The 27,180-nt window shown below is 48.3% G+C and overlaps 1 protein-coding gene across 1 annotated transcript in view; it reads right to left on the reverse strand.

The window, feature by feature from the left end:
• Positions 1-638: 638 nt before the first annotated feature.
• The window catches only part of LOC123993836 (rho guanine nucleotide exchange factor TIAM1-like), a 147,512-nt gene continuing 120,970 nt past the window's right edge, over positions 639-27,180 (reverse strand). Inside the window, exons 14-16 of the mRNA XM_046296303.1 lie at positions 24,809-24,890; positions 1,094-1,180; positions 639-670 (exon numbers count right to left, since the gene is read on the reverse strand). Of these exons, the coding sequence (XP_046152259.1) occupies positions 639-670; positions 1,094-1,180; positions 24,809-24,890 (201 nt within the window). The remainder of the gene's footprint in view (positions 671-1,093; positions 1,181-24,808; positions 24,891-27,180) is intronic.

The following is a 27,180-nucleotide window of genomic DNA, read 5'->3' on the forward strand; positions in this document are numbered from 1 at the left end:
GAAAAGGGAATAGCCATTTGGGATGAGAGAGATCTTACATATCCTGGTTCACGTCAGTATAGAGGACTACTGTAACTCACCCTGGTTCACGTCAGTATAGAGGACTACTGTAACTCACCCTGGTTCACGTCAGTATAGAGGACTACTGTAACTCACCCAGTTCACGTCAGTATAGAGGACTGTAACTCACCCTGGTTCACGTCAGTATAGAGGACTACTGTAACTCACCCTGGTTCACGTCAGTATAGAGGACTACTGTAACTCACCAGGGTTCACGCCAGTATAGAGGACTACTGTAACTCACCCTGGTTCACGTCAGTATAGAGGACTACTGTAACTCACCCTGGTTCACGTCAGTATAGAGGACTACTGTAACTCACCCTGGTTCACGTCAGTATAGAGGACTACTGTAACTCACCCCTGGTTCACGCCAGTATAGAGGACTACTGTAACTCACCCTGGTTCATAGAGAAGATGTCTGTGTGGAGGACTTCCTGTGCGTCAGAGCGTCGGGGGGCAGGTAACAGATTTGTCGTCGGTCCGTGGAGGGCAGAGTGTTGACGGTCAGGGACAGAGAGGCCTGGGAAAACGCCCCCTTCATGTCCCCTGGAACTTCAATTTGCACGAGTCTTTCCCATTCAGCTGCAAGATCTCATCCCCGCATTCAGACCTGAAGAGCCAAGATGGTATATTAGTGTGTGTGTATGGAGGTGGGGGTCTCACACTGTCTATACTATACAATATAATATTTATATGGTCTTCACTCTTTCCTGGCACCATGAGGTTGTTAATACTCTCTCTCTCTCAGCCCCAGGAGGGATCCATTTCCCCTCTCTATGGGACCTGAGAAAGGCCCCTCTAATCTGCAGTACCGATCTCCTATGGTTATATGCTACAGAGATCCTCATCGTGTCAGGGAGATGCCTGTGTACTCTATAAGTAATGAGGTGTATGTTTGAAAATATTCTCTCACTGGTGGAAATTTTCCTCTCTGTCTGGTTCTGGTCCATCTTCCCACTACCTGCCCTCTCTGTCTGGTTCTGTATATCTATATGGTATCTTCCCACTATAGATGGTGTGTGTGGTAAGGAACCTTTAGCGAAGGCTAATCCTCCCGCCTTCACATCGGTAATGTAGAGCTGCTGCACTGAATCCTCCTCCACCACTGAGATGGAAAACCCTGGAGGAGAGGAGAGACGGAGGAGGGAAAGAGAGGGGGAGAGGACAGGGGGCAGAGAGGAGAGACGGAGGGAGGGGAGAGACGGAGGGGGAGAGGGACAGGGGGAGGAGGGAGGACGGAGGAGAGAGACGGAGGAGAGGAGAGACGGAGGGAGAGGAGAGACGGAGGAGAGGGAGAGACGGAGGGGAGAGGAGAGACGGAGGAGAGGGAGACGGAGGAGGGAGAGGAGAGACGGAGGAGAGGAGAGACGGAGGGAGAGGACAGGGGGGCAGAGAGGAGAGACGGAAGGAGAGGGAGAGACGGAGGGAGAGGAGAGACGGAGGTGGAGAGGAGAGACGGGAGGAGAGAGAGACGGAGGAGAGGAGAGACAGAGGGAGAGGACAGGGGGCAGAGAGGAGAGACGGAGGGAGGAGAGACGGAGGAGAGGAGAGACAGAGGGAGGGAGAGACGGAGGAGGAGAGACAGAGGGAGGACAGGGGGCAGAGAGGAGAGACAGAGGGAGAGGAGAGACGGAGGAGGACGGAGGGAGGGAGAGGACAGGGGGCAGAGAGGAGAGACGGAGGGGATGAGAGGAGAGACAGAGAGAGGAGAGACAGAGAGAGGACAGGGGGAGAGGGAGAGAGACGGAGAGGAGAGGAGAGATGGAGGCAGAGGAGAGACGGAGAGAGGAGATGGAGAGGAGAGACAGAGGGAGAGAGGGGAGAGAGGGGGAGAGACGGAGGAGAGAGATGGAGGAGAGGAGAGACATGGAGAGGACAGGGGCAGAGGGGAAGACAGAGGAGAGGAGAGACAGAGGAGAGGAGAGACAGGGGAGAGGACAGGGGCAGAGAGGAGAGACGGAGGGAGAGGAGAGACAGAGGGAGAGGACAGGGGGAAAAGATGGGAGAGACGGAGAGAGAGACAGAGGAGAGGGGAGAGGGACAGGGGGCAGAGACAGAGAGACGGAGGAGAGGAGAGACAGAGGAAGAGGACAGGGGGCAGAGGGGAGAGACGGAGGGAGAGGAGGAGAGACAGAGACAGAGAGAGAGAGGACAGGGGGCAGAGGGGAGAGACGGAGGGAGAAGAGAGACGGAGGAGAGGAGAGACAGAGGGAGAGGACAGGGGGCAGAGGGGAGAGACGGAGGGAGAAGAGAGACGGAGGAGAGAGAGAGACAGAGGAGAGGACAGGGGGAGAGGAAAGACGGAGGGAGGGGATGAGACAGAGCGGGAGAGGAGAGAGACGGGAGGGAGAGACGGAGGGGGGGAGAGACAGAGGAGAGAGACGGAGAGGGGGATGAGAGGGGAGAGACGGAGGAGGGAGAGACGGGAGAGGAGAGACGGAGGGGGATGAGAGGAGGAGGGAGGGGGATGAGAGGAGGCGGAGAGGAAGAGACGGAGGGAGAGGAGAGACGGAGGAGGGGATGAGAGGAGAGACAGAGGGGGATGAGAGGAGAGACAGAGGGAGAAGACAGAGGGAGCAGAGGGGAAAGACGGAGGAGAGGGAGAGACAGAGGGAGAGGAGAGACAGAGGGAGAGGAGAGACAGAGGGAGAGGAGAGACAGAGGGAGAGGACAGGGGGCAGAGGGGGAGAGACGGAGGGAGAGGAGAGACAGAGGAGAGGAGAGACAGAGGGAGAGGACAGGGGGCAGAGAGGGAGAGACGGAGGGAGAGAGAGACGGAGGAGAGGAGAGACAGAGGGAGAGGACAGGGGCAGAGGGGAGAGAGACGGAGGGAGAGGAGAGATGAGAGAGGGAGAGGACAGGGGCAGAGGGGAGAGACGGAGGGAGAAGAGAGACGGAGGAGAGGAGAGACAGAGGGAGAGGACAGGGGCAGAGGGGAGAGACGGAGGGAGAGGAGAGACAGAGGAGAGGAGAGACAACAGAGGGAGAGGACAGGGGGCAGAGGAGGGAGAGACAGAGAGAGAGGAGACGGAGGGAGAGGAGAGACAGAGGGAGAGGACAGGGGGCAGAGGGAGAGACGGAGGGAGAGGAGAGAGGAGAGAGAGAGAGAGAGGAGAGGACAGGGGGCAGAGGGGAGACAGAGGAGAGGAGAGAGGGGAGAGGGAGAGAGGGACGGGGGAGAGGACAGGGGGCAGAGAGGAGAGACGGAGGGAGAGGAGAGACAGAGGGAGAGGAGAGACAGAGGAGAGGAGAGAGACAGAGGGAGAGAGAGAGAGGGAGAGGAGAGACAGAGGGAGAGGACAGGGGGCAGAGGGGAGACGGAGGGAGAGGAGAGACAGAGGGAGAGGAGAGACAGAGGGAGAGGACAGGGGGCAGAGGGGAGACGGAGGGAGAGACAGAGGGAGAGGACAGGGGGCAGATGGGAGAGACGGAGAGAGAGACAGAGGGAGAGGACAGGGGGCAGAGAGGAGAGACGGAGGGAGGGAGAGACAGAGGAAGAGGACAGGGGCAGAGGGGAGAGACGGAGGGAGAGGGAGGAGGAGAGACGGAGGGAGAGGGAGAGGACAGGAGGGCAGAGGGGAGAGACGGGGGGAGAAGAGAGACGGAGGAGAGGAGAGACAGAGGGAGAGGACAGGGGACAGAGAGGAGAGACAGGGAGGAGGAGAGAGACGGACGGAGGAGGGGGAGGGGAGGAGGGACGGAGGGAGAGGAGAGGGGGAGGAGAGGAGGGACGGAGGGAGAGGAGAGGGGGCGGGAGAGGGAGACGGAGGGGGATGGGAGACGGAGGGAGGGGGATGAGAGGAGAGACGGAGGGGATGAGAGGAGAGACAGAGGGAGAAGACAGGGGGCAGAGGGGAAAGACAGAGAGGGGGAGAGACAGAGGGAGAGAGACAGGAGGAGAGACAGAGGGAGAGAGGAGAGACAGAGGGAGAGGAGAGACAGAGGGAGAGGAGAGACAGAGGAGAGAGGAGAGAGGGAGAGGAGAGACAGAGGGAGAGGAGAGACAGAGGGAGAGGAGAGACAGAGGGAGAGGACAGGGGGCAGAGGGGAGAGACGGAGGAGAGGAGAGACAGAGGGAGAGGGGGGCAGAGAGAGAGCAGAGGAGAGGAGAGACAGAGGGAGAGGAGAGACAGAGGGAGAGGAGAGGACAGAGGGAGAGGAGAGACAGAGGAGAGGAGGACAGAGGGAGGGGGGCAGAGGGGAGAGACGGAGGGGAGAGAGGAGAGACAGAGGGAGAGGACAGGGGGCAGAGGGGAGAGGACGGAGGGGGAGAGAGGAGAGACAGAGGAGAGGAGAGACAGAGGAGAGGACAGGGGCAGAGGGAGAGACAGAGGGAGAAGAGAGACAGAGGAGAGGGAGAGACAGAGGGAGAGGACAGGGGGCAGAGGGAGAGACGGAGGAGAGAGAGAGACGGAGGGAGGAAAGAAGGAGGGAGAGAGGAGAGGGGGCGGGAGAGGAGAGACGGGGGGATGAGAGGAGAGACAGAGGAGAGGAGAGACGGAGGGAGGGGAGAGACGGAGGGGGAGGGAGAGGGGGAGGAGAAAGAGGAGAGACGGAGGGAGGGAGAGACGGAGGGAGGGGAGAGGGGAGAGAAAGAGGAGTGACGAGGAGGAAGAGGAGAGACAGAGGGGGAGAGAGGGAGGGACGGAGGGAGAGGAGAGGGGGCGGAGAGAGAGGGACGGAGGGAGAGGAGAGACGGAGGAGGGGGATGAGAGGAGAGACGGAGGGGATGAGAGGAGAGACGGAGGGGGATGAGAGGAGAGACAGAGGGGATGAGAGGAGAGACGGAGGGGGATGAGAGGAGAGACGGAGGGGGATGAGAGGAGAGACGGAGGAGGGGGATGAGGGGAGAGACGGAGGGGGATGAGAGGAGAGACGGAGGGGATGAGAGAGAGGCAGAGGGAGAGGAGAGAAGGAGGAGGGGATGAGAAGAGAGAGAGAGAGGGAGAGGGGGATAAGAGAGAGAGAATCAATTCCTTACTCAACACACATCACCAAATCACCGACAGGATCAGTCTAACAAACACAAGTAATCTGAGACGTGACTAGAATAACAGAATGCATGACAACACATCTGCTAGTGAAAATATTCTCTCAGTGGTGGAAATTTAGACACTGTATACTACAACATGATTGAAATTGTGGTCCTTCTGTAGCTCAGTTGGTAGAGCATGGCGCTTGTAACGCCAGGGTAGTGGGTTCGATTCCGGGACCACCCATACGTAGAATGTATGCACACATGACTGTAAGTCGCTGGATAAAACGTCTGCTAAATGACATATATTATTATAAATTATAAATTGAAAGGGAAGTCGCTTCATTCTTAGCATGTTAAATGATCTGTGAATGTGGACAAGGCTGCGTCCCAAATGCCACCCTATTCCCTTTATAGTGAAGTGCACTACTTTTAACCAGGGCCCAAAGTCAAAAGTAGAGCACTATATAAATAACATTTGGGACGAACACACTGTATTATAATAGATGATGAAACTGTGAGAATGCGATTCATAGGATCCAGGACTCATCCTTACCGTAGCCAATCAAACAGGACTGATCCTTACCGTAGCCAATCATACAGGACTCATCCTTACCATAGCCAATCAAACAGGACTCATCCTTAGCGTAGCCAATCAAACAGGACTGATCCTTACCGTAGCCAATCAAACAGGACTGATCCTTACCGTAGCCAATCATACAGGACTCATCCTTACCATAGCCAATCAAACAGGACTCATCCTTACCATAGCCAATCATACAGGACTCATCCTTACCATAGCCAATCAAACAGGACTCATCCTTAGCGTAGCCAATCAAACAGGACTCATCCTTACCGTAGCCAATCATACAGGACTAATCCTTACCGTAGCCAATCAAACAGGACTCATCCTTACCGTAGCCAATCAAACAGGACTCATCCTTACCGTAGCCAATCAAACAGGACTCATCCTTACCGTAGCCAATCAAACAGGACTCATCCTTACCGTAGCCAATCATACAGGACTGATCCTTACGTAGCCAATCAAACAGGACTCATCCTTACCGTAGCCAATCATACAGGACTCATCCTTACCGTAGCCAATCAAACAGGACTCATCCTTACCGTAGCCAATCAAACAGGACTAATCCTTACCGTAGCCAATCATACAGGACTAATCCTTACCATAGCCAATCAAACAGGACTCATCCTTACCGTAGCCAATCATACAGGACTAATCCTTACCATAGCCAATCAAACAGGACTCATCCTTACCATAGCCAATCAAACAGGACTCATCCTTACCATAGCCAATCATACAGGACTCATCCCTTTTTTCTAGGGGTGGATCAGCTTTAATATTTTGCAGATAGACTGTTGCTTCCATCAATGTAATTGTCTGCATCATTTCCAATCCTCCATACATTTTTGGAGTAAATATATAGTCTTCTACTTCCAGCTTCTACAGTAATCAATGGAATGTTATATACTGTTGAAGTAGGAAGTTAACATACACTTAGGTTGGAGTCATTAAAACTAGTTTACATACACTTAGGTTGGAGTCATTAAAACTAGTTGGAGTCATTAAAACTAGTTTACATACACTTAGGTTGGAGTCATTAAAACTAGTTTACATACACTTAGGTTGGAGTCATTAAAACTAGTTGGAGTCATTAAAACTAGTTTACATACACTTAGGTTGGAGTCATTAAAACTAGTTGGAGTCATTAAAACTAGTTGGAGTCATTAAAACTAGTTGGAGTCATTAAAACTAGTTGGAGTCATTAAAACTAGTTTACATACACTTAGGTTGGAGTCATTAAAACTAGTTTGCATCCACTTAGGTTGGAGTCATTAAAACTAGTTTAGATACACTTAGGTTGGAGTCATTAAAACTAGTTTAGATACACTTAGGTTGGAGTCATTAAAACTAGTTTACATACACTTAGGTTGGAGTCATTAAAACTAGTTTACATCCACTTAGGTTGGAGTCATTAAAACTAGTTTACATACACTTTAGGTTGGAGTCATTAAAACTCACTTAGGTTGGAGTCATTAAAACTCTTTTTTCTTGTTAACAAACTTTAGATTTGGCAAGTCAGTTAGGACATCTACTTGGTGCATGACACAAGTAATTTTTCCAACAATTGTTTACAGACAGATTATTTCACTTATAATTCACTGTACCACAATTCAAATGGGTCAGAAGTTTACATACACTAAGTTGCCTGTGCCTTTAAACAGCTTGGAAAATTACAGAAAATGATGCTATGGCTTTAGAAGCTTCTGATAGGCTAATTGACATAATTTGAGCCAATTGGAGGTGTACCTGTGGATGTATGTCAAGGCCTTCCTTCAAACTCAGTGCCTCTTTGCTTGACATCATGGGAAATTCAAAAGAAAATCAGCCAAGACCTCAGAAAAAATATTGTAGACCTTCACAAGTCTGGTTCATCCTTGGGAGGTACCAAGTCTGGTTCATCCTTGGGAGGTACCAAGTCTGATTCATCCTTGGGAGGTACCAAGTCTGGTTCATCCTTGGGAGGTACCAAGTCTGGTTCATCCTTGGGAGGTACCAAGTCTGGTTCATCCTTGGGAGGTACCAAGTCTGGTTCATCCTTGGGAGGTACCAAGTCTGGTTCATCCTTGGGAGGTACCAAGTCTGGTTCATCCTTGGGAGGTACCAAGTCTGGTTCATCCTTGGGAGGTACCAAGTCTGGTTCATCCTTGGGAGGTACCAAGTCTGGTTCATCCTTGGGAGGTACCAAGTCTGGTTCATCCTTGGGAGGTACCAAGTCTGGTTCATCCTTGGGAGGTACCAAGTCTGTTCATCCTTGGGAGGTACCAAGTCTGGTTCATCCTTGGGAGGTACCAAGTCTGGTTCATCCTTGGGAGGTACCAAGTCTGGTTCATCCTTGGGAGGTACCAAGTCTGGTTCATCCTTGGGAGGTACCAAGTCTGGTTCATCCTTGGGAGGTACCAAGTCTGGTTCATCCTTGGGAGGTACCAAGTCTGGTTCATCCTTGGGAGGTACCAAGTCTGGTTCATCCTTGGGAGGTACCAAGTCTGGTTCATCCTTGGGAGGTACCAAGTCTGGTTCATCCTTGGGAGGTACCAAGTCTGGTTCATCCTTGGGAGGTACCAAGTCTGGTTCATCCTTGGGAGGTACCAAGTCTGGTTCATCCTTGGGAGGTACCAAGTCTGGTTCATCCTTGGGAGGTACCAAGTCTGGTTCATCCTTGGGAGGTACCAAGTCTGGTTCATCCTTGGGAGGTACCAAGTCTGGTTCATCCTTGGGACTAATTTCCAAACGCCTGAAGTTACCACGTTCATCTGTACAAACAATACTTAAGCAAGTATAAACACCATGGGACCACGCAGCCGTCATACCGCTCAGGAAAGAGACACATTCTGTCTCCTAGAGATGAACGTACTTTGGTGCAAAAAGTGCAAATCAATCCCAGAACAACAGCAAAGGACCTTGTGAAGATGCTGGAGGAAACAGATACAAAAGTATCTATATCCACAGTAAAACGAGTCCTATATCGACATAACCTGAAAGGCCGCTCAGCAAGGAAGAAGCCACTGCTCCAAAACCGCCATAAAAAAGCCAGACTACGGTTTGCAACTGCACATGGGACAAAGATCGTACTTTTGGAGAAATGTCCTCTGGTCTGATGAAACAAAATAGAACTATTTGGCCATAATGACCATCGTTATGTTTGGAGGAAATAAGGGAGGCTTGCAAGCCGGAGAACACCATCCCAACCGTGAGGCACGGGGGTGGCAGCATCATGTTGTGGGGTGCTTTGCTGCAGGAGGGACTGGTGCACTTCACCAAGTAGATGACATCACAAGGAAAGAAAAGTATGTGGATATATTGAAGCAACATCTCAAGACATCAGTCAGGAAGTTAAAGCTTGGTCACAAATGGGTCTTCCAAATGGACAATGACCCCAAGCATACTTCCAAATGGGTCTTCCAAATGGACAATGACCCCAAGCATACTTCCAAATGGACAATGACCCCAAGCATACTTCCAAAGCTGTGGCAAAATGGCTTAAGGACAACAAAGTCAAGGTATTGGAGTGACCATCACAAAGCCCTGACCTCAATCCCATAGAAAATTTGTGGGCATAACTGAAATAGCGTATGTGAGGCAAGGAGGCCTACAAACCTGACTCAGTTACACCAGCTCTGTCAGGAGGAATGGGCCAAAATTCACCCAACTTATTGTGGGAAGATTGTGGAAGGCTACCAGAAACGTTTGACCCAAGTTAAACAATTTAAAAGGCAATGCTACCAAATACTAATTGAGTTTATGTAAACTTCTGACCCACTAGGAATGAGATGAAAGAAAAAAAGCTGAAATAAATATTTTCTCTACTATTATTCTGACATTTCACATTCTTAAAATAAAGTGGTGATCCTAACTGACCTAAAACAGGGAATTATTACTGGGCTTAAATGTCAGGAATTTTGGAATGTATTTGGCTAAGGTGTATGTAAACTTCCGACTTCAACTGTACCATACTTATACACATTTTACAGACACAATCTATTTTACAATAGTTATATTAAGTTTGTTTTTAGTCCTTCCTCTATTTCTGAAGTTCATCCAGTTTGATTTGTAACTGTGTTTACATTGGTTATCTTGTTATTAGTCCCACCCTTCATCTCCATTCAACCCCTCCCATCTATCTCTCAATACCATCCAGTCCCACCCTTCAGCTCCATTCAACCCCTCCCGTCTATCTCTCAATACCATCCAGTCCCTTCATCTCCATTCAACCCCTCCCGTCTATCTCTCAACACCATCCAGTCCCTTCATCTCCATTCATCTCCATTCAACCCCTCCCATCTATCTCTCAACACCATCCAGTCCCTTCATCTCCATTCAACCCCTCCCATCTATCTCTCAACACCATCCAGTCCCTTCATCTCCATTCAACCCCTCCCATCTATCTCTCAACACCATCCAGTCCCTTCATCTCCATTCAACCCCTCCCATCTATCTCTCAACACCATCCAGTCCCTTCAACCCCTCCTGTCTATCTCTCAACACCATCCAGTCCCTTCATCTCCATTCAACCCCTCCCGTCTATCTCTCAACACTATCCAGTCCCTTCATCTCCATTCAACCCCTCCCATCTATCTCTCAACACCATCCAGTCCTTCAACCCCTCCTGTCTATATCTCAACACCATCCAGTCCCTTCATCTCCATTCAACCCCTCCCATCTATATCTCAAAACACCATCCAGTCCCTTCATCTCCATTCAACCCCTCCCATCTATATCTCAACACCATCCAGTCCCTTCATCTCCATTCAACCCCTCCCATCTATCTCTCAACACCATCCAGTCCCTTCATCTCCATTCAACCCCTCCCGTCTATCTCTCAACACCATCCAGTCCCTTCATCTCCATTCAACCCTCCCGCTTCTATCTCTCAACACCATCCAGTCCCTTCATCTCCATTCAACCCCTCCCATCTATCTCTCAACACCATCCAGTCCCTTCAACCCCTCCCGTCTATCTCTCAACACCATCCAGTCCCTTCATCTCCATTCAACCCCTCCCGTCTATCTCTCAACACCATCCAGTCCCTTCATCTCCATTCAACCCCTCCCATCTATCTCTCAACACCATCCAGTCCCTTCATCTCCATTCAACCCCTCCCGTCTATCTCTCAACACCATCTATTTTGGATTTCTATTTGAACTGTGATGATTCACAAAAGTACTTTCTATTCTCATCGTTTCTTCAGATTGTAAATTAAAGATAAAAAATGTTGCTACATTTGTTTTTGCATTTCTATGTTGAAGATTGAAAAATATATTTGGTGCATTTTTCCCCATGTCCCATCCAGCTTTATTTTTATACTATATTACACTGGATCTTTCTAGAATAAGTTCCTCCATTTTCCTCTAACTTATTCCGTGCCTCTAAGGTAGTTTTTATTGCCACCTGTCTGTTCTGTTAGTCCTTCAATTTCCTTTGTTAATATGGACTCTTTTGACCTAAATCGCTTTTGTTTTATAGAGGAGTACTGAATTGCATGGCCTCTAAAGTCACATTTAAAAGTGTCCCATACAATAAGGGGATGTGCTGTACCTATGTTATATCGGATAAAGTCTAATTGATATTCCATGTGAGAAATTGCCAAGAAACTCTAGATCTCATACAAAGCTGTGTGTTCACTCCTCCCTTCACAGAACAGCGCACACCGTTTCTAACCAGAATAGAAAGAGGAGTGGGTGTCCCCTGTGCACAACTGAGCAAGAGGACAAGTGCATTAGAGTGTCTAGTTTGAGAAACAGACGCCTCACAAGTCCTCAACTGGCAGCTTCATTAAATACTACCTGCAACACATCAGTCTCAACGTCAACAGTGAAGAGGCGACTCCAGGATGCCTTCTAGGCAGAGTTGCAAAGAAAAATATAATATCTCAGACTGGCCACTAAAAAGAAAAGATTAAGATGGGCAAACTGGGAGAAATATGGGAGAAATATATTTGGCCCCCAAAGTCCTTTTTCCACAAAACTTCATCTAAAATTGTTGACTGAGTTTCCTGTAAACAATAGATATTATATTCCTTCTCTTTTAGCCAGGTAAATACTGATAATCGTTTATTTTTTATCTGCTAAGCCATTACAATTAGAACTGGCTATACTTATTTCACCACTTACCATAATGAGAAAACTTATAATTTTATTTATCATAATATATTTTTGTTAAACTTACCATTAAAAAGAAACATGATGATTGAGTGTCTATATAACTGTACCATGACTTTTGCATTGCTACTAAGTAAACCACCAATCGGTCCTCACTATTCCACCCGCTTAAAACCCTTCCTCATCCAGAGTTGGTTTGTCATCCCAATGACTGGCAGACGACCCCGACCCCCAGGATCCTATGGTCCCGGAGAGACCGGGACCCATCCTTTGAAAACAGCACAGTGCCACCCACAGAACAGAAGCAGATCAAATGCATTTTGCCCTCACCTCGATTAGTATTATACAATTTTAAATTCCTATTTATCTTCCATAATTAGCTATTCATATTTGCAGTAATCTAGGCAGTTTATGCAAAGGATTTTTACATCTCATCAGTCTCGCTATTACAAAAAATGATATTTTAGTACACAATTATTGTGATTCATCCTATAGTGTCCCTAACATATTTTACTCCCTCGCAACAGTTGTGGGACACACACACACACACACACACACACACACACACACACACACACACACACACACACACACACACACACACACACACACACACACACACACACACACACACACACACACACACACACACACACACACACACACACACACCCTTTCCCCCCCCACAAACAACCAGATGCTCAACAGTTGCGCCATCTCAGAGCCCAACTCAAGAAAGGTCTTGATTTACAAAAGCGTATACAGTTGCAGCTATATGAGACGGCCTGAAAAACTGAGCTACAAAAAAAGGGGCAGGAATGGGGGGATTTGATGAACCATTGTCACGTCCTAGGTGATGGAGGTCAGATCCACCCCCTTCCCCTGAAACACCCACACATGTTCCCCCGTTGTGACCATACTATTATTTAACTAAGGCAGTTAAGAACAAATCAGGGGCAGAACGACAGATTTCTACCTCGTCAGCTCGGGGATTCGATCTCGCAACCTTACAGTTAAACTAGTCCAACGCTCTAACCATGCTGTTAACTGCTTGTCAGTGGGGTGGCAGGGTAGCCTAGTGGTTATAGCGTTGGACTGGTAACCGGAAGGTTGCGAGTTCAAACCCCCGAACTGACAAGGTACAAATCTGTCATTAAACCCACTGCTCCTAGGCCGTCATTGAAAATAAGAATGCGTTCTTAACTGACTTGCCTGGTTAAATAAAGGTAAAATAAAAATAAATAAATAACCACTAGGCTACCTTCCACCTCTACACTCTAACCACTAGGCTACCTGCCACCTCTACACTCTAACCACTAGGCTACCCTGCCGCCTCTACACTCTAACCACTAGGCTACCCTGCCACCTCTACACTCTAACCACTAGGCTACCTGTCGCCCCATATTCCCAAGCATCTCTGTGCAGTCAGACAATTAGATTATCTTGTGCCACCAGGGCCACAATAATTTGCCCCCTCTCTGAATGTCCGAGTGTGACCCCCCTCTCTGAATGTCCGAGTGTGACCCCCCTCTCTGAATGTCCGAGTGTGACCCCCCTCTCTGAATGTCCGAGTGTGACCCCCCTCTCTGAATGTCCGAGTGTGACCCCCCTCTCTGAATGTCGAGTGTGACCCCCCTCTCTGAATGTCCGAGTGTGACCCCCTCTCTGAATGTCCGAGTGTGACCCCCTCTCTGAATGTCCGAGTGTGACCCCCTCTCTGAATGTCCGAGTGTGACCCCCCTCTCTGAATGTCCGAGTGTGACCCCCCCCCCATGCCAGCACTGCCACTGCCTGGGTGGGGGGCACCCCACCGGCTAGGTACGAGGTCGTCAAGGTTCTATTTAGCAGTGTTGAGATTTTCCTTGTATATTAGGCTCTCCCATCAGGGGGCTCTGGCTCTGCAGACTCAGTATGTTGAGAGAGCTGTACTGGTTTAGAAAGTCTCTGACTGCATTTTGGCTGAATGCAGGCAGCTAACAGCAGCTAACAGCAGCATACAGGCAGCTAACAGCAGCATACAGACAGCTAACAGCAGCATACTGGCAGCTAACAGCAGCATACTTGCAGCTAACAGACAGCTAACAGCAGCATAATGGCAGCTAACAGCAGCATACTGGCAGCTAACAGCAGCAACAGCAGCATACAGACAGCAAACAGCAGCATACAGACAGCTACCAGCAGCATACTGGCAGCTAACAGCAGCATACAGACAGCTAACAGCAGCATACTGGCAGCTAACAGCAGCTAACAGCAGCATACTGGCAGCTAACAGCAGCTAACAGCAGCATACAGACAGCTAACAGCAGCATACTGGCAGCTAACAGCAGCATACAGACAGCTACCAGCAGCATACAGACAGCTACCAGCAGCATACAAACAGCTACCAGCAGCATACAGAAAGCTACCAGCAGCATACAGACAGCAAACAGCAGCATACAGACAGCTACCAGCAGCATAATGGCAGCTAACAGCAGCATACTGGCAGCTAACAGCAGCATACAGACAGCATACAGACAGCAAACAGCAGCATACAGACAGCTACCAGCAGCATAATGGCAGCTAACAGCAGAATACTGGCAGCTAACAGCAGCTAACAGCAGCATACAGACAGCATACAGACAGCAAACAGCAGCATACAGCAGCATACAGACAGCAAACAGCAGCATACTGGCAGCTAACAGCAGCTAACAGCAGCATAATGGCAGCTAACAGCAGAATACTGGCAGCTAACAGCAGCTAACAGCAGCATACAGACAGCAAACAGCAGCATACAGACAGCAAACAGCAGCATACAGACAGCTACCAGCAGCATACTGGCAGCTAACAGCAGCATACAGGCAGCTACCAGCAGCATACAGACAGCATACAGACAGCAAACAGCAGCATACAGACAGCTACCAGCAGCATACAGACAGCTACCAGCAGCATACAGAAAGCTACCAGCAGCATACAGACAGCATACAGACAGCAAACAGCAGCATACAGACAGCTAACAGCAGCTAACAGCAGCATACAGACAGCTACCAGCAGCATACAGACAGCTACCAGCAGCATACAGACAGCTACCAGCAGCATACAGACAGCTACCAGCAGCATACAGAAAGCTACCAGCAGCATACAGACAGCATACAGACAGCAAACAGCAGCATACAGACAGCTACCAGCAGCATACAGACAGCAAACAGCAGCATACAGACAGCAAACAGCAGCATACAGACAGCTACCAGCAGCATACTGGCAGCTAACAGCAGCATACAGACAGCATACAGACAGCAAACAGCAGCATACAGACAGCTACCAGCAGCATACAGACAGCTACCAGCAGCATACAGAAAGCTACCAGCAGCATACAGACAGCATACAGACAGCAAACAGCAGCATACAGACAGCTAACAGCAGCTAACAGCAGCATACAGACAGCTACCAGCAGCATACAGACAGCTACCAGCAGCATACAGACAGCTACCAGCAGCATACAGACAGCTACCAGCAGCATACAGAAAGCTACCAGCAGCATACAGACAGCATACAGACAGCAAACAGCAGCATACAGACAGCTACCATCAGCATACAGACAGCTACCAGCAGCATACAGAAAGCTACCAGCAGCATACAGACAGCTAACAGCAGCATACTGGCAGCTAACAGCAGCATACTGGCAGCTAACAGACAGCTAACAGCAGCATACAGACAGCTAACAGCAGCATACAGACAGCTAACAGCAGCATACAGACAGCTAACAGCAGCATACAGACAGCTAACAGCAGCTAACAGCAGCATACTGGCAGCTAACAGCAGCTAACAGCAGCATACTGGCAGCTAACAGCAGCATACAGACAGCTAACAGCAGCATACAGACAGCTACCAGCAGCATACAGACAGCTACCAGCAGCATACTGGCAGCTACCAGCAGCATACAGAAAGCTACCAGCAGCATACAGACAGCATACAGACAGCAAACAGCAGCATACTGGCAGCTAACAGCAGCATACTGGCAGCTAACAGCAGCATACTGGCAGCTAACAGACAGCTAACAGCAGCATACAGACAGCTAACAGCAGCATACAGACAGCTAACAGCAGCATACAGACAGCTAACAGCAGCTAACAGCAGCATACTGGCAGCTAACAGCAGCTAACAGCAGCAATGCTCTATTTTCCGGCTACCCGGATAAAGCACTAAATAAACTTCAGTTAGTGCTAAATACGGCTGCTAGAATCCTGACTAGAACCAAAAAAAAATTTGATCATATTACTCCAGTGCTAGCCTCTCTACACTGGCTTCCTGTCAAAGCAAGGGCTGATTTCAAGGTTTTACTGCTAACCTACAAAGCATTACATGGGCTTGCTCCTACCTACCTCTCTGATTTGGTCCTGCCGTACATACCTATACGTACGCTACGGTCACAAGACGCAGGCCTCCTAATTGTCCCTAGAATTTCTAAGCAAACAGCTGGAGGCAGGGCTTTCTCCTATAGAGCTCCATTTTTATGGAACGGTCTGCCTACCCATGTCAGAGACGCAAACTCGGTCTCAACCTTTAAGTCTTTACTGAAGACTCATCTCTTCAGTGGGTCATATGATTGAGTGTAGTCTGGCCCAGGAGTGGGAAGGTGAACGGAAAGGCTCTGGAGCAACGAACCGCCCTTGCTGTCTCTGCCTGGCCGGTTCCCCTTTTTCCACTGGGATTCTCTGCCTCTAACCCTGTTACGGGGGCTGAGTCACTGGCTTGCTGGGGCTCTCTCGTGCCGTCCCTGGGGGGGGGTGCGTCACCTGGGTGGGTTGATTCACTGTTGTGGTCGGCCTGTCTGGGTTTCCCCCTTGGGTTGTACCGTGTCGGAGATCTTTGTGGGCTATACTCGGCCTTGTCTCAGGATGGTAAGTTGGTGGTTGAAGATTTCCCTCTAGTGGTGTGGGGGCTGTGCTTTGGCAAAGTGGGTGGGGTTATATCCTTCCTGTTTGGCCCTGTCCGGGGTGTCCTCGGATGGGGCCACAGTGTCTCCTGACCCTCCTGTCTCAGCCTCCAGTATTTATGCTGCAGTAGTTTGTGTCGGGGCTAGGGTCAGTTTGTTTATCTGGAGTACTTCTCCTGTCCTATTCGGTGTCCTGTGTAAATCTAAGTGTGCGTTCTCTAATTCTCTCCTTCTCTCTTTCTTTCTCTCTCTCGGAGGACCTGAGCCCTAGAACCATGCCCCAGGACTACCTGACATGATGACTCCTTGCTGTCCCCAGTCCACCTGGCCATGCTGCTGCTCCAGTTTCAACTGGCCTGGGCCCTAGGACCATGTCCCAGGACTACCTGACATGAGGACTCCTTGCTGTCCCCAGTCCACCTGGCCATGCTCCTGCTCCAGTTTCAACTGTTCTGCCTTACTATTATTCAACCATGCTGGTCATTTATGAACATTTGAACATCTTGGCCACGTTCTGTTATAATCTCCACCGGCACAGCCGGAAGAGGACTGGCCACCCCACATATGCTCTCTCTAATTCTCTCTTTCTTTCTCTCTCTCGGAGGACCTGAGCCCTAGGACCGTGCCCCAGGACTACCTGACATGATGGCTCCTTGCTGTCCCCAGTCCACCTGACTGTGCTGCTGCTCCAGTTTCAACTGTTCTGCCTTATTATTATTTGACCATGCTGGTCATTTATGAACATTTGAACATCTTGGTCATGTTCTGTTATAATCTCTACCCGGCACAGCCAGAAGAGGACTGGCCACCCCACATAGCCCGGTTCCTCTCTAGGTTTCTTCCTAGGTTTTGGCCTTTCTAGGGAGTTTTTCCTAGCCACCGTGCTTTTACACCTGCATTGTTTGCTGTTTGGGGTTTTAGGCTGGGTTTCTGTACAGCACTTTGAGATATCAGCTGACGTACGAAGGGCTATATAAATACATTTGATTTGATTTGATTTACAGACAGCTAACAGCAGCATACAGACAGCTAACAGCAGCATACAGACAGCTACCAGCAGCATACTGGCAGCTAACAGCAGAATACTGGCAGCTAACAGCAGCATACAGACAGCTAACAGCAGCATACTGGCAGCTAACAGCAGCATGCAGACAGCTAACAGCAGCATACTGGCAGCTAATAGCAGCTAACAGCAGCTAACAGCAGCATACTGGCAGCTAATAGCAGCTAACAGCAGCATACTGGCAGCTAACAGCAGCATACAGACAGCTAACAGCAGCATACAGACAGCTAACAGCAGCCTACTGGCAGCATAAAGACAGCTAACAGCAGCATACAGACAGCTAACAGCAGCATACAGACAGCTAACAGCAGCATACTGGCAGCTAACAGCAGCATACAGACAGTGAACAGCAGCTAACAGCAGCATACAGCAGCATACAGCAGCATACAGACAGCTAACAGCAGCATACAGACAGCTAACAGCAGCATACTGGCAGCTAACAGCAGAATACTGGCAGCTAACAGCAGCATACAGACAGCTAACAGCAGCATACTGGCAGCTAACAGCAGCATGCAGACAGCTAACAGCAGAATACTGGCAGCTAACAGCAGCTAACAGCAGCATACTGGCAGCTAACAGCAGCATACTGGCAGCTAACAGCAGCATACTGGCAGCTAACAGCAGCTAACAGCAGCATACTGGCAGCTAACAGCAGCTAACAGCAGCATACTGGCAGCTAACAGCAGCATACAGACAGCTAACAGCAGCATACAGACAGCTAACAGCAGCCTACTGGCAGCTAACAGCAGCATAAAGACAGCTAACAGCAGCATACAGACAGCTAACAGCAGCATACAGACAGCTAACAGCAGCATACTGGCAGCTAACAGCAGCATACAGACAGTGAACAGCAGCTAACAGCAGCATACAGCAGCATACAGCAGCATACAGACAGCTAACAGCAGCAGCCTACCGTGGACAGTATTGGGTGTTCCATTAATCAACCCCTACCATGGACAGTATTGGGTGTTCCATTAATCAACCCCTACCATGGACAGTATTGGGTGTTCCATTAATCAACCCCTACCATGGACAGTATTGGGTGTTCCATTAATCAACCCCTACCATGGACAGTATTTCGTGTTCCATTAATCAACCCCTACCATGGACAGTGTTGGGTGTTCCATTAATCAATCCCTACCATGGATAGTATTGGGTGTTCCATTAATCAACCCCTACCATGGATAGTATTGGGTGTTCCATTAATCAACCCCTACCATGGATAGTATTGGGTGTTCCATTATTCCATCCCTACCATGGACAGTATTGGGTGTTCCATTATTACATCCCTACCATGGACAGTATGGTAGGGATTGATTGGTTCCCCTGTTTTACTCTCCATATTGATTGGTTCTCCTGTTTTACTCTCCATGTTGGTTGGTTCCCCTGTTTTACTCTCCATGTTGATCGGTTCCCCTGTTTTACTCTCCATGTTGATCGGTTCCCCTGTTTTACTCTCCATATTGATCGGTTCTCCTGTTTTACTCTCCATGTTGATTGGTTCCCCTGTTTTACTCTACATGTTGATTGGTTCCCCTGTTTTACTCTCCATGTTGATTGGTTCCCCTGTTTTACTCTCCATGTTGATTGGTTCCCCTGTTTTACTCTCCATGTTGATTGGTTCCCCTGTTTTACTCTCCATGTTGATTGGTTCCCCTGTTTTACTCTCCATATTGATTGGTTCCCGTTTTACTCTCCATATTGATCGGTTCCCCTGTTTTACTCTCCATGTTGATTGGTTCCCCTGTTTTACTCTCCATGTTGGTCGGTTCTCCTGTTTTACTCTCCATGTTGATCGGTTCCCCTGTTTTACTCTCCATATTGATCGGTTCCCCTGTTTTACTCTCCATATTGATCGGTTCTCCTGTTTTACTCTCCATGTTGATTGGTTCCCCTGTTTTACTCTCCATATTGATTGGTTCCCCTGTTTTACTCTCCATATTGATTGGTTCCCCTGTTTTACTCTCCATGTTGATTGGTTCCCCTGTTTTACTCTCCATGTTGATTGGTTCCCCTGTTTTACTCTCCGTGTTGACTGGTTCCCCTGTTTTACTCTCCGTGTTGACTGGTTCCCCTGTTTTACTCTCCGTGTTGATTGGTTCCCCTGTTTTACTCTCCATGTTGATTGGTTCCCTGTTTTACTCTCCGTGTTGATTGGTTCCCCTGTTTTACTCTCCGTGTTGATTGGTTCCCCTGTTTTACTCTCCGTGTTGATTGGTTCCCCAGTTTTACTCTCCATGTTGATTGGTTCCCCTGTTTTACTCTCCATATTGATTGGTTCCCCTGTTTTACTCTCCATATTGATTGGTTCCCCTGTTTTACTCTCCATGTTGATTGGTTCCCCTGTTTTACTCTCCATGTTGATTGGTTCCCCTGTTTTACTCTCCATGTTGATTGGTTCCCCTGTTTTACTCTCCATGTTGATTGGTTCCCCTGTTTTACTCTCCGTGTTGACTGGTTCCCCTGTTTTACTCTCCGTGTTGATTGGTTCCCCTGTTTTACTCTCCATGTTGATTGGTTCCCCTGTTTTACTCTCCGTGTTGATTGGTTCCCCTGTTTTACTCTCCGTGTTGATTGGTTCCCCAGTTTTACTCTCCATGTTGATTGGTTCCCCAGTTTTACTCTCCATGTTGATAGGTTGCCCTGTTTTACTCTCCGTGTTGATTGGTTCCCCTGTTTTACTCTCCGTGTTGATTGGTTCCCCTGTTTTACTCTCCGTGTTGATTGGTTCCCCTGTTTTACTCTCAGTGTTGATTGGTTCCCCTGTTTTATTCTCAGTGTTGATTGGTTCCCCTGTTTTATTCTCAGTGTTGATTGGTTCCCCTGTTTTATTCTCAGTGTTGATTGGTTCCCCTGTTTTACTCTCACGTTGATTGGTTCCCCTGTTTTACTCTCCGTGTTGATTGGTTCCCTGTTTTACTCTCCGTGTTGACTGGTTCCCCTGTTTTACTCTCCGTGTTGATTGGTTCCCCTGTTTTACTCTCCGTGTTGATTGGTTCCCCTGTTTTACTCTCCGTGTTGATTGGTTCCCCTGTTTTACTCTCCATGTTGATTGGTTCCCCAGTTTTACTCTCCGTGTTGATTGGTTCCCCAGTTTTACTCTCCATATTGATCGGTTCCCCTGTTTTACTCTCCATATTGATCGGTTCTCCTGTTTTACTCTCCATGTTGATTGGTTCCCCTGTTTTACTCTCCATATTGATTGGTTCCCCTGTTTTACTCTCCATATTGATTGGTTCCCCTGTTTTACTCTCCATGTTGATTGGTTCCCCTGTTTTACTCTCCATGTTGATTGGTTCCCCTGTTTTACTCTCCGTGTTGACTGGTTCCCCTGTTTTACTCTCCGTGTTGACTGGTTCCCCTGTTTTACTCTCCGTGTTGATTGGTTCCCCTGTTTTACTCTCCATGTTGATTGGTTCCCCTGTTTTACTCTCCGTGTTGATTGGTTCCCCTGTTTTACTCTCCGTGTTGATTGGTTCCCCTGTTTTACTCTCCGTGTTGATTGGTTCCCCAGTTTTACTCTCCATGTTGATTGGTTCCCCTGTTTTACTCTCCATATTGATTGGTTCCCCTGTTTTACTCTCCATATTGATTGGTTCCCCTGTTTTACTCTCCATGTTGATTGGTTCCCCTGTTTTACTCTCCATGTTGATTGGTTCCCCTGTTTTACTCTCCATGTTGATTGGTTCCCCTGTTTTACTCTCCATGTTGATTGGTTCCCCTGTTTTACTCTCCGTGTTGACTGGTTCCCCTGTTTTACTCTCCGTGTTGATTGGTTCCCCTGTTTTACTCTCCATGTTGATTGGTTCCCCTGTTTTACTCTCCGTGTTGATTGGTTCCCCTGTTTTACTCTCCGTGTTGATTGGTTCCCCAGTTTTACTCTCCATGTTGATTGGTTCCCCAGTTTTACTCTCCATGTTGATAGGTTGCCCTGTTTTACTCTCCGTGTTGATTGGTTCCCCTGTTTTACTCTCCGTGTTGATTGGTTCCCCTGTTTTACTCTCCGTGTTGATTGGTTCCCCTGTTTTACTCTCAGTGTTGATTGGTTCCCCTGTTTTATTCTCAGTGTTGATTGGTTCCCCTGTTTTATTCTCAGTGTTGATTGGTTCCCCTGTTTTATTCTCAGTGTTGATTGGTTCCCCTGTTTTACTCTCCACGTTGATTGGTTCCCCTGTTTTACTCTCCGTGTTGATTGGTTCCCCTGTTTTACTCTCCGTGTTGACTGGTTCCCCTGTTTTACTCTCCGTGTTGATTGGTTCCCCTGTTTTACTCTCCGTGTTGATTGGTTCCCCTGTTTTACTCTCCGTGTTGATTGGTTCCCCTGTTTTACTCTCCATGTTGATTGGTTCCCCAGTTTTACTCTCCGTGTTGATTGGTTCCCCAGTTTTACTCTCCGTGTTGATAGGTTGCCCTGTTTTACTCTCCGTGTTGATTGGTTCCCCTGTTTTACTCTCCGTGTTGATTGGTTCCCCTGTTTTACTCTCCATGTTGATTGGTTCCCCTGTTTTACTCTCAGTGTTGATTGGTTCCCCTGTTTTATTCTCAGTGTTGATTGGTTCCCCTGTTTTACTCTCCATGTTGATTGGTTCCCCTGTTTTACTCTCCATGTTGATTGGTTCCCTGTTTTACTCTCCGTGTTGATTGGTTCCCCTGTTTTACTCTCCGTGTTGATTGGTTCCCCTGTTTTACTCTCCGTGTTGATTGGTTCCCCTGTTTTACTCTCCGTGTTGATTGGTTCCCCTGTTTTACTCTCCGTGTTGATTGGTTCCCTGTTTTACTCTCCGTGTTGATTGGTTCCCCTGTTTTACTCTCCGTGTTGATTGGTTCCCCTGTTTTACTCTCCGTGTTGATTGGTTCCCCTGTTTTACTCTCCTTGTTGATTGGTTCCCCTGTTTTACTCTCCATGTTGATTGGTTCCCCTGTTTTACTCTCCGTGTTGATTGGTTCCCCTGTTTTACTCTCCGTGTTGATTGGTTCCCCTGTTTTACTCTCCGTGTTGATTGGTTCCCCTGTTTTACTCTCCGTGTTGATTGGTTCCCCTGTTTTACTCTCCGTGTTGATTGGTTCCCCTGTTTTTACTCTCCGTGTTGATTGGTTCCCCTGTTTTTACTCTCCATGTTGATTGGTTCTCCTGTTTTTACTCTCCATGTTGATTGGTTCTCCTGTTTTACTCTCCATGTTGATTGGTTCCCCTGTTTTACTCTCCGTGTTGATTGGTTCCCCTGTTTTACTCTCCATGTTGATTGGTTCCCCTGTTTTACTCTCCGTCATGTTTGTCTGTTGCTTGTTTTCATATATATAGCTGCCAGCATATATATATATGCTTGTTTTCGTAATATTTGTCGATACATTTCTGTAGTCTTATGATATATTTTGTGTTCCACCAGTTTGTGAAATGCTAATATTTAGTCTGACTTACTGATATTGAATATTACAATTTTATATTGAGGTGATCTACACTGTTGTGTTCAGTCCGCCATCTTGTCCAGCTCCTTCATTTGAATGTTTCTTCAAAAAATAAGTAACCAATCATACAGGACTCATCCTTACCGTAGCCAATCATACAGGACTCATCCTTACCGTAGCCAATCATACAGGACTGATCCTTACCGTAGCCAATCATACAGGACTCATCCTTACCGTAGCCAATCATACAGGACTCATCCTTACCGTAGCCAATCATACAGGACTCATCCTTACCGTAACCAATCATACAGGACTCATCCTTACCGTAACCAATCATACAGGACTCATCCTTACCGTAGCCAATCATACAGGACTCATCCTTACCGTAGCCAATCATACAGGACTCATCCTTACCGTAGCCAATCATACAGGACTCATCCTTACCGTAGCCAATCATACAGGACTCATCCTTACCGTAGCCAATCATACAGGACTCATCCTTACCGTAGCCAATCATACAGGACTCATCCTTACCGTAGCCAATCATACAGGACTCATCCTTACCGTAGCCAATCATACAGGACTCATCCTTACCGTAGCCAATCATACAGGACTCATCCTTACCGTAACCAATCATACAGGACTCATCCTTACCGTAGCCAATCATACAGGACTCATCCTTACCGTAGCCAATCATACAGGACTCATCCTTACCGTAGCCAATCATACAGGACTCATCCTTACCGTAGCCAATCATACAGGACTCATCCTTACCGTAGCCAATCATACAGGACTCATCCTTACCGTAGCCAATCATACAGGACTCATCCTTACCGTAGCCAATCATACAGGACTCATCCTTACCGTAGCCAATCATACAGGACTCATCCTTACCGTAACCAATCATACAGGACTCATCCTTACCGTAGCCAATCATACAGGACTCATCCTTACCGTAGCCAATCATACAGGACTCATCCTTACCGTAGCCAATCATACAGGACTCATCCTTACCGTAGCCAATCATACAGGACTCATCCTTACCGTAACCAATCATACAGGACTCATCCTTACCGTAGCCAATCATACAGGACTCATCCTTACCGTAACCAATCATACAGGACTGATCCTTACCGTAACCAATCATACAGGACTCATCCTTACCGTAACCAATCATACAGGACTGATCCTTACCGTAACCAATCATACAGGACTCATCCTTACCGTAACCAATCATACAGGACTGATCCTTACCGTAACCAATCATACAGGACTCATCCTTACCGTAACCAATCATACAGGACTGATCCTTACCGTAGCCAATCATACAGGACTCATCCTTACCGTAACCAATCATACAGGACTGATCCTTACCGTAACCAATCATACAGGACTCATCCTTACCGTAACCAATCATACAGGATTGATCCTTACCGTAACCAATCATACAGGACTCATCCTTACCGTAACCAATCATACAGGACTGATCCTTACCGTAGCCAATCATACAGGACTCATCCTTACCGTAACCAATCATACAGGACTGATCCTTACCGTAACCAATCATACAGGACTCATCCTTACCGTAACCAATCATACAGGACTGATCCTTACCGTAACCAATCATACAGGACTCATCCTTACCGTAACCAATCATACAGGACTCATCCTTACCGTAACCAATCATACAGGATCATACAGGACTCATCCTTACCGTAGCCAATCATACAGGACTCATCCCTGTCGAACTGGATGACTTTGGTTATTTTGGAGCCCAGCTCTATCTCTTTATAAAGCTGTGGAGAGAAGAAGAGAACGAGAGAGAGAGATGGAGAAGGAGAGAGATGGAGAAGGAGAGAGAAGGCAAGAGATGGAGAAGGAGAGAGAAGGCAAGAGATGGAGAAGGAGAGAGAAGGAGAGAGAAGGAGAAGGAGAGAGAAGGCAAGAGAAGGAGTGAGATGGAGAAGGAGAGAGATGGAGAAGGAGAGAGATGGAGAAGGAGTGAGATGGAGAAGGAGAGAGATGGAGAAGGAGAGAGATGGAGAAGGAGAGAGAAGGAGAAGGAGAGAGAAGGCAAGAGAAGGAGTGAGATGGAGAAGGAGAGAGATGGAGAAGGAGTGAGATGGAGAAGGAGTGAGATGGAGAAGGAGTGAGATGGAGAAGGAGTGAGATGGAGAAGGAGAGAGATGGAGAAGGAGAGAGAAGGCAAGAGATGGAGAGAGAAGGCAAGAGATGGAGAGAGAAGGCAAGAGATGGAGAGAGATGGAGAAGGAGAGAGAAGGCAAGAGAAGGAGAGAGATGGAGAAGGACAGAGATGGAGAAGGAGAGAGATGGAGAAGGATAGAGAAGGCAAGAGAAGGAGAGAGATGGAGAAGGAGAGAGATGGAGAATGAGAGAGATGGAGAATGAGAGAGAAGGCAAGAGAAGGAGAGAGATGGAGAAGGAGAGAGATGGAGAAGGAGAGAGAAGGAAAGAGAATGAGAGAGAAGGAAAGAGAAGGAAAATGAGAGAGATGGAGAATGAGAGAGATGGAGAAGGAGAGAGAAGGAGAGAGATGGAAAAGGAGAGAGAAGGAGAGATGGAGAAGGAGATGGATGGAGGAGAGAGATGGAGAAGGAGAGAGATGGAGAAGGAGAGAGATGGAGAAGGAGAGAGATGGAGAAGGAGAGAGATGGAGAAGGAGAGAGGAGAGAGATGGATAAGGCAAGAGATGGAGACAGAGAGATGAAGGAGAGAGATAGAGAAGGAGAGAGAAGGAGAAGGAGAGAGAAGGAGAAGGAGAGAGAAGGAGAGAGATGGAGAAGGAGAGAGATGGAGAAGGAGAGAGAAGGAGAGAGATGGAGAAGGAGAGAGATGGAGAAGGAGAGAGAAGGAGAGAGATGGAGAAGGAGAGAGAAGGAGAGAGATGGAGAAGGAGAGAGAAGGCAAGAGATGGAGAAGGAGAGAGAAGGCAAGAGATGGAGAAGGAGAGAGATGGAGAGAGATGGAGAAGGAGAGAGAAGGCAAGAGAAGGCGTGAGATGGAGAAGGAGAGAGATGGAGAAGGAGAGAGAAGGAGAGAGATGGAGAAGGAGAGAGATGGAGAAGGAGAGAGAAGGAGAAGGAGAGAGAAGGCAAGAGAAGGAGTGAGATGGAGAAGGAGAAAGAAGGCAAGAGAAGGAGAGAGATGGAGAAGGAGAGAGATGGAGAAGGAGAGAGAAGGCAAGAGAAGGAGAGAGAAGGCAAGAGAAGGAGAGAGAAGGCAAGAGAAGGAGAGAGATGGAGAGAGATGGAGAAGGAGAGAGATGGAGAAGGAGAGAGATGGAGAAGGAGAGAGAAGGCAAGAGAAGGAGAGAGATGGAGAAGGAGAGAGATGGAGAAACATTAATGTTTTGTTACACATAGAAAGAAGCAGGAGGGAGTCTAATTTATGCATATGTAAATGAGTGTGTCCATAGCTCCCATACTGCCAGAGACAGAACAGAATTATTTTGTGTATCTCAATCATTTGCATACACTTAATAAGGACGAATGCTATGTCTTTATTAAGGGTATGGAGAGATACTGAGTCTGTGGGGGCGTCCGGAGAGTTACCCCTCTCTCTATCACTGGGGAGTTACCCCTCTCTCTATCACTGGGGAGTTACCCCTCTCTCTATCACTGGGGAGTTACCCCTCTCTCTCTCTCTATCACTGGGGAGTTACCCCTCTCTCTATCACTGGGGAGTTACCCCCTCTCTCTCTATCACTGGGGAGTTACCCTCTCTCTCTCTATCACTGGGAGTTACCCCTCTCTCTCTCTATCACTGGGGAGTTACCCCTCTCTCTCTCTATCACTGGGGAGTTACCCCTCTCTCTCTATCACTGGGGAGTTACCCCTCTCTCTCTATCACTGGGGAGTTACCCCTCTCTCTCTCTATCACTGGGGAGTTACCCCCCTCTCTCTCTCTATCACTGGGGAGTTACCCCTCTCTCTCTCTCTATCACTGGGGAGTTACCCCTCTCTCTATCACTGGGGAGTTACCCCCTATCACTCTCTCTATCACTGGGAGTTACCCCTCTCTCTCTATCACTGGGGAGTTACCCCTCTCTCTCTCTATCACTGGGGA

Source organism: Oncorhynchus gorbuscha, linkage group LG13, assembly GCF_021184085.1.
Source record: "Oncorhynchus gorbuscha isolate QuinsamMale2020 ecotype Even-year linkage group LG13, OgorEven_v1.0, whole genome shotgun sequence".
Lineage (NCBI taxonomy): Eukaryota > Metazoa > Chordata > Actinopteri > Salmoniformes > Salmonidae > Oncorhynchus > Oncorhynchus gorbuscha.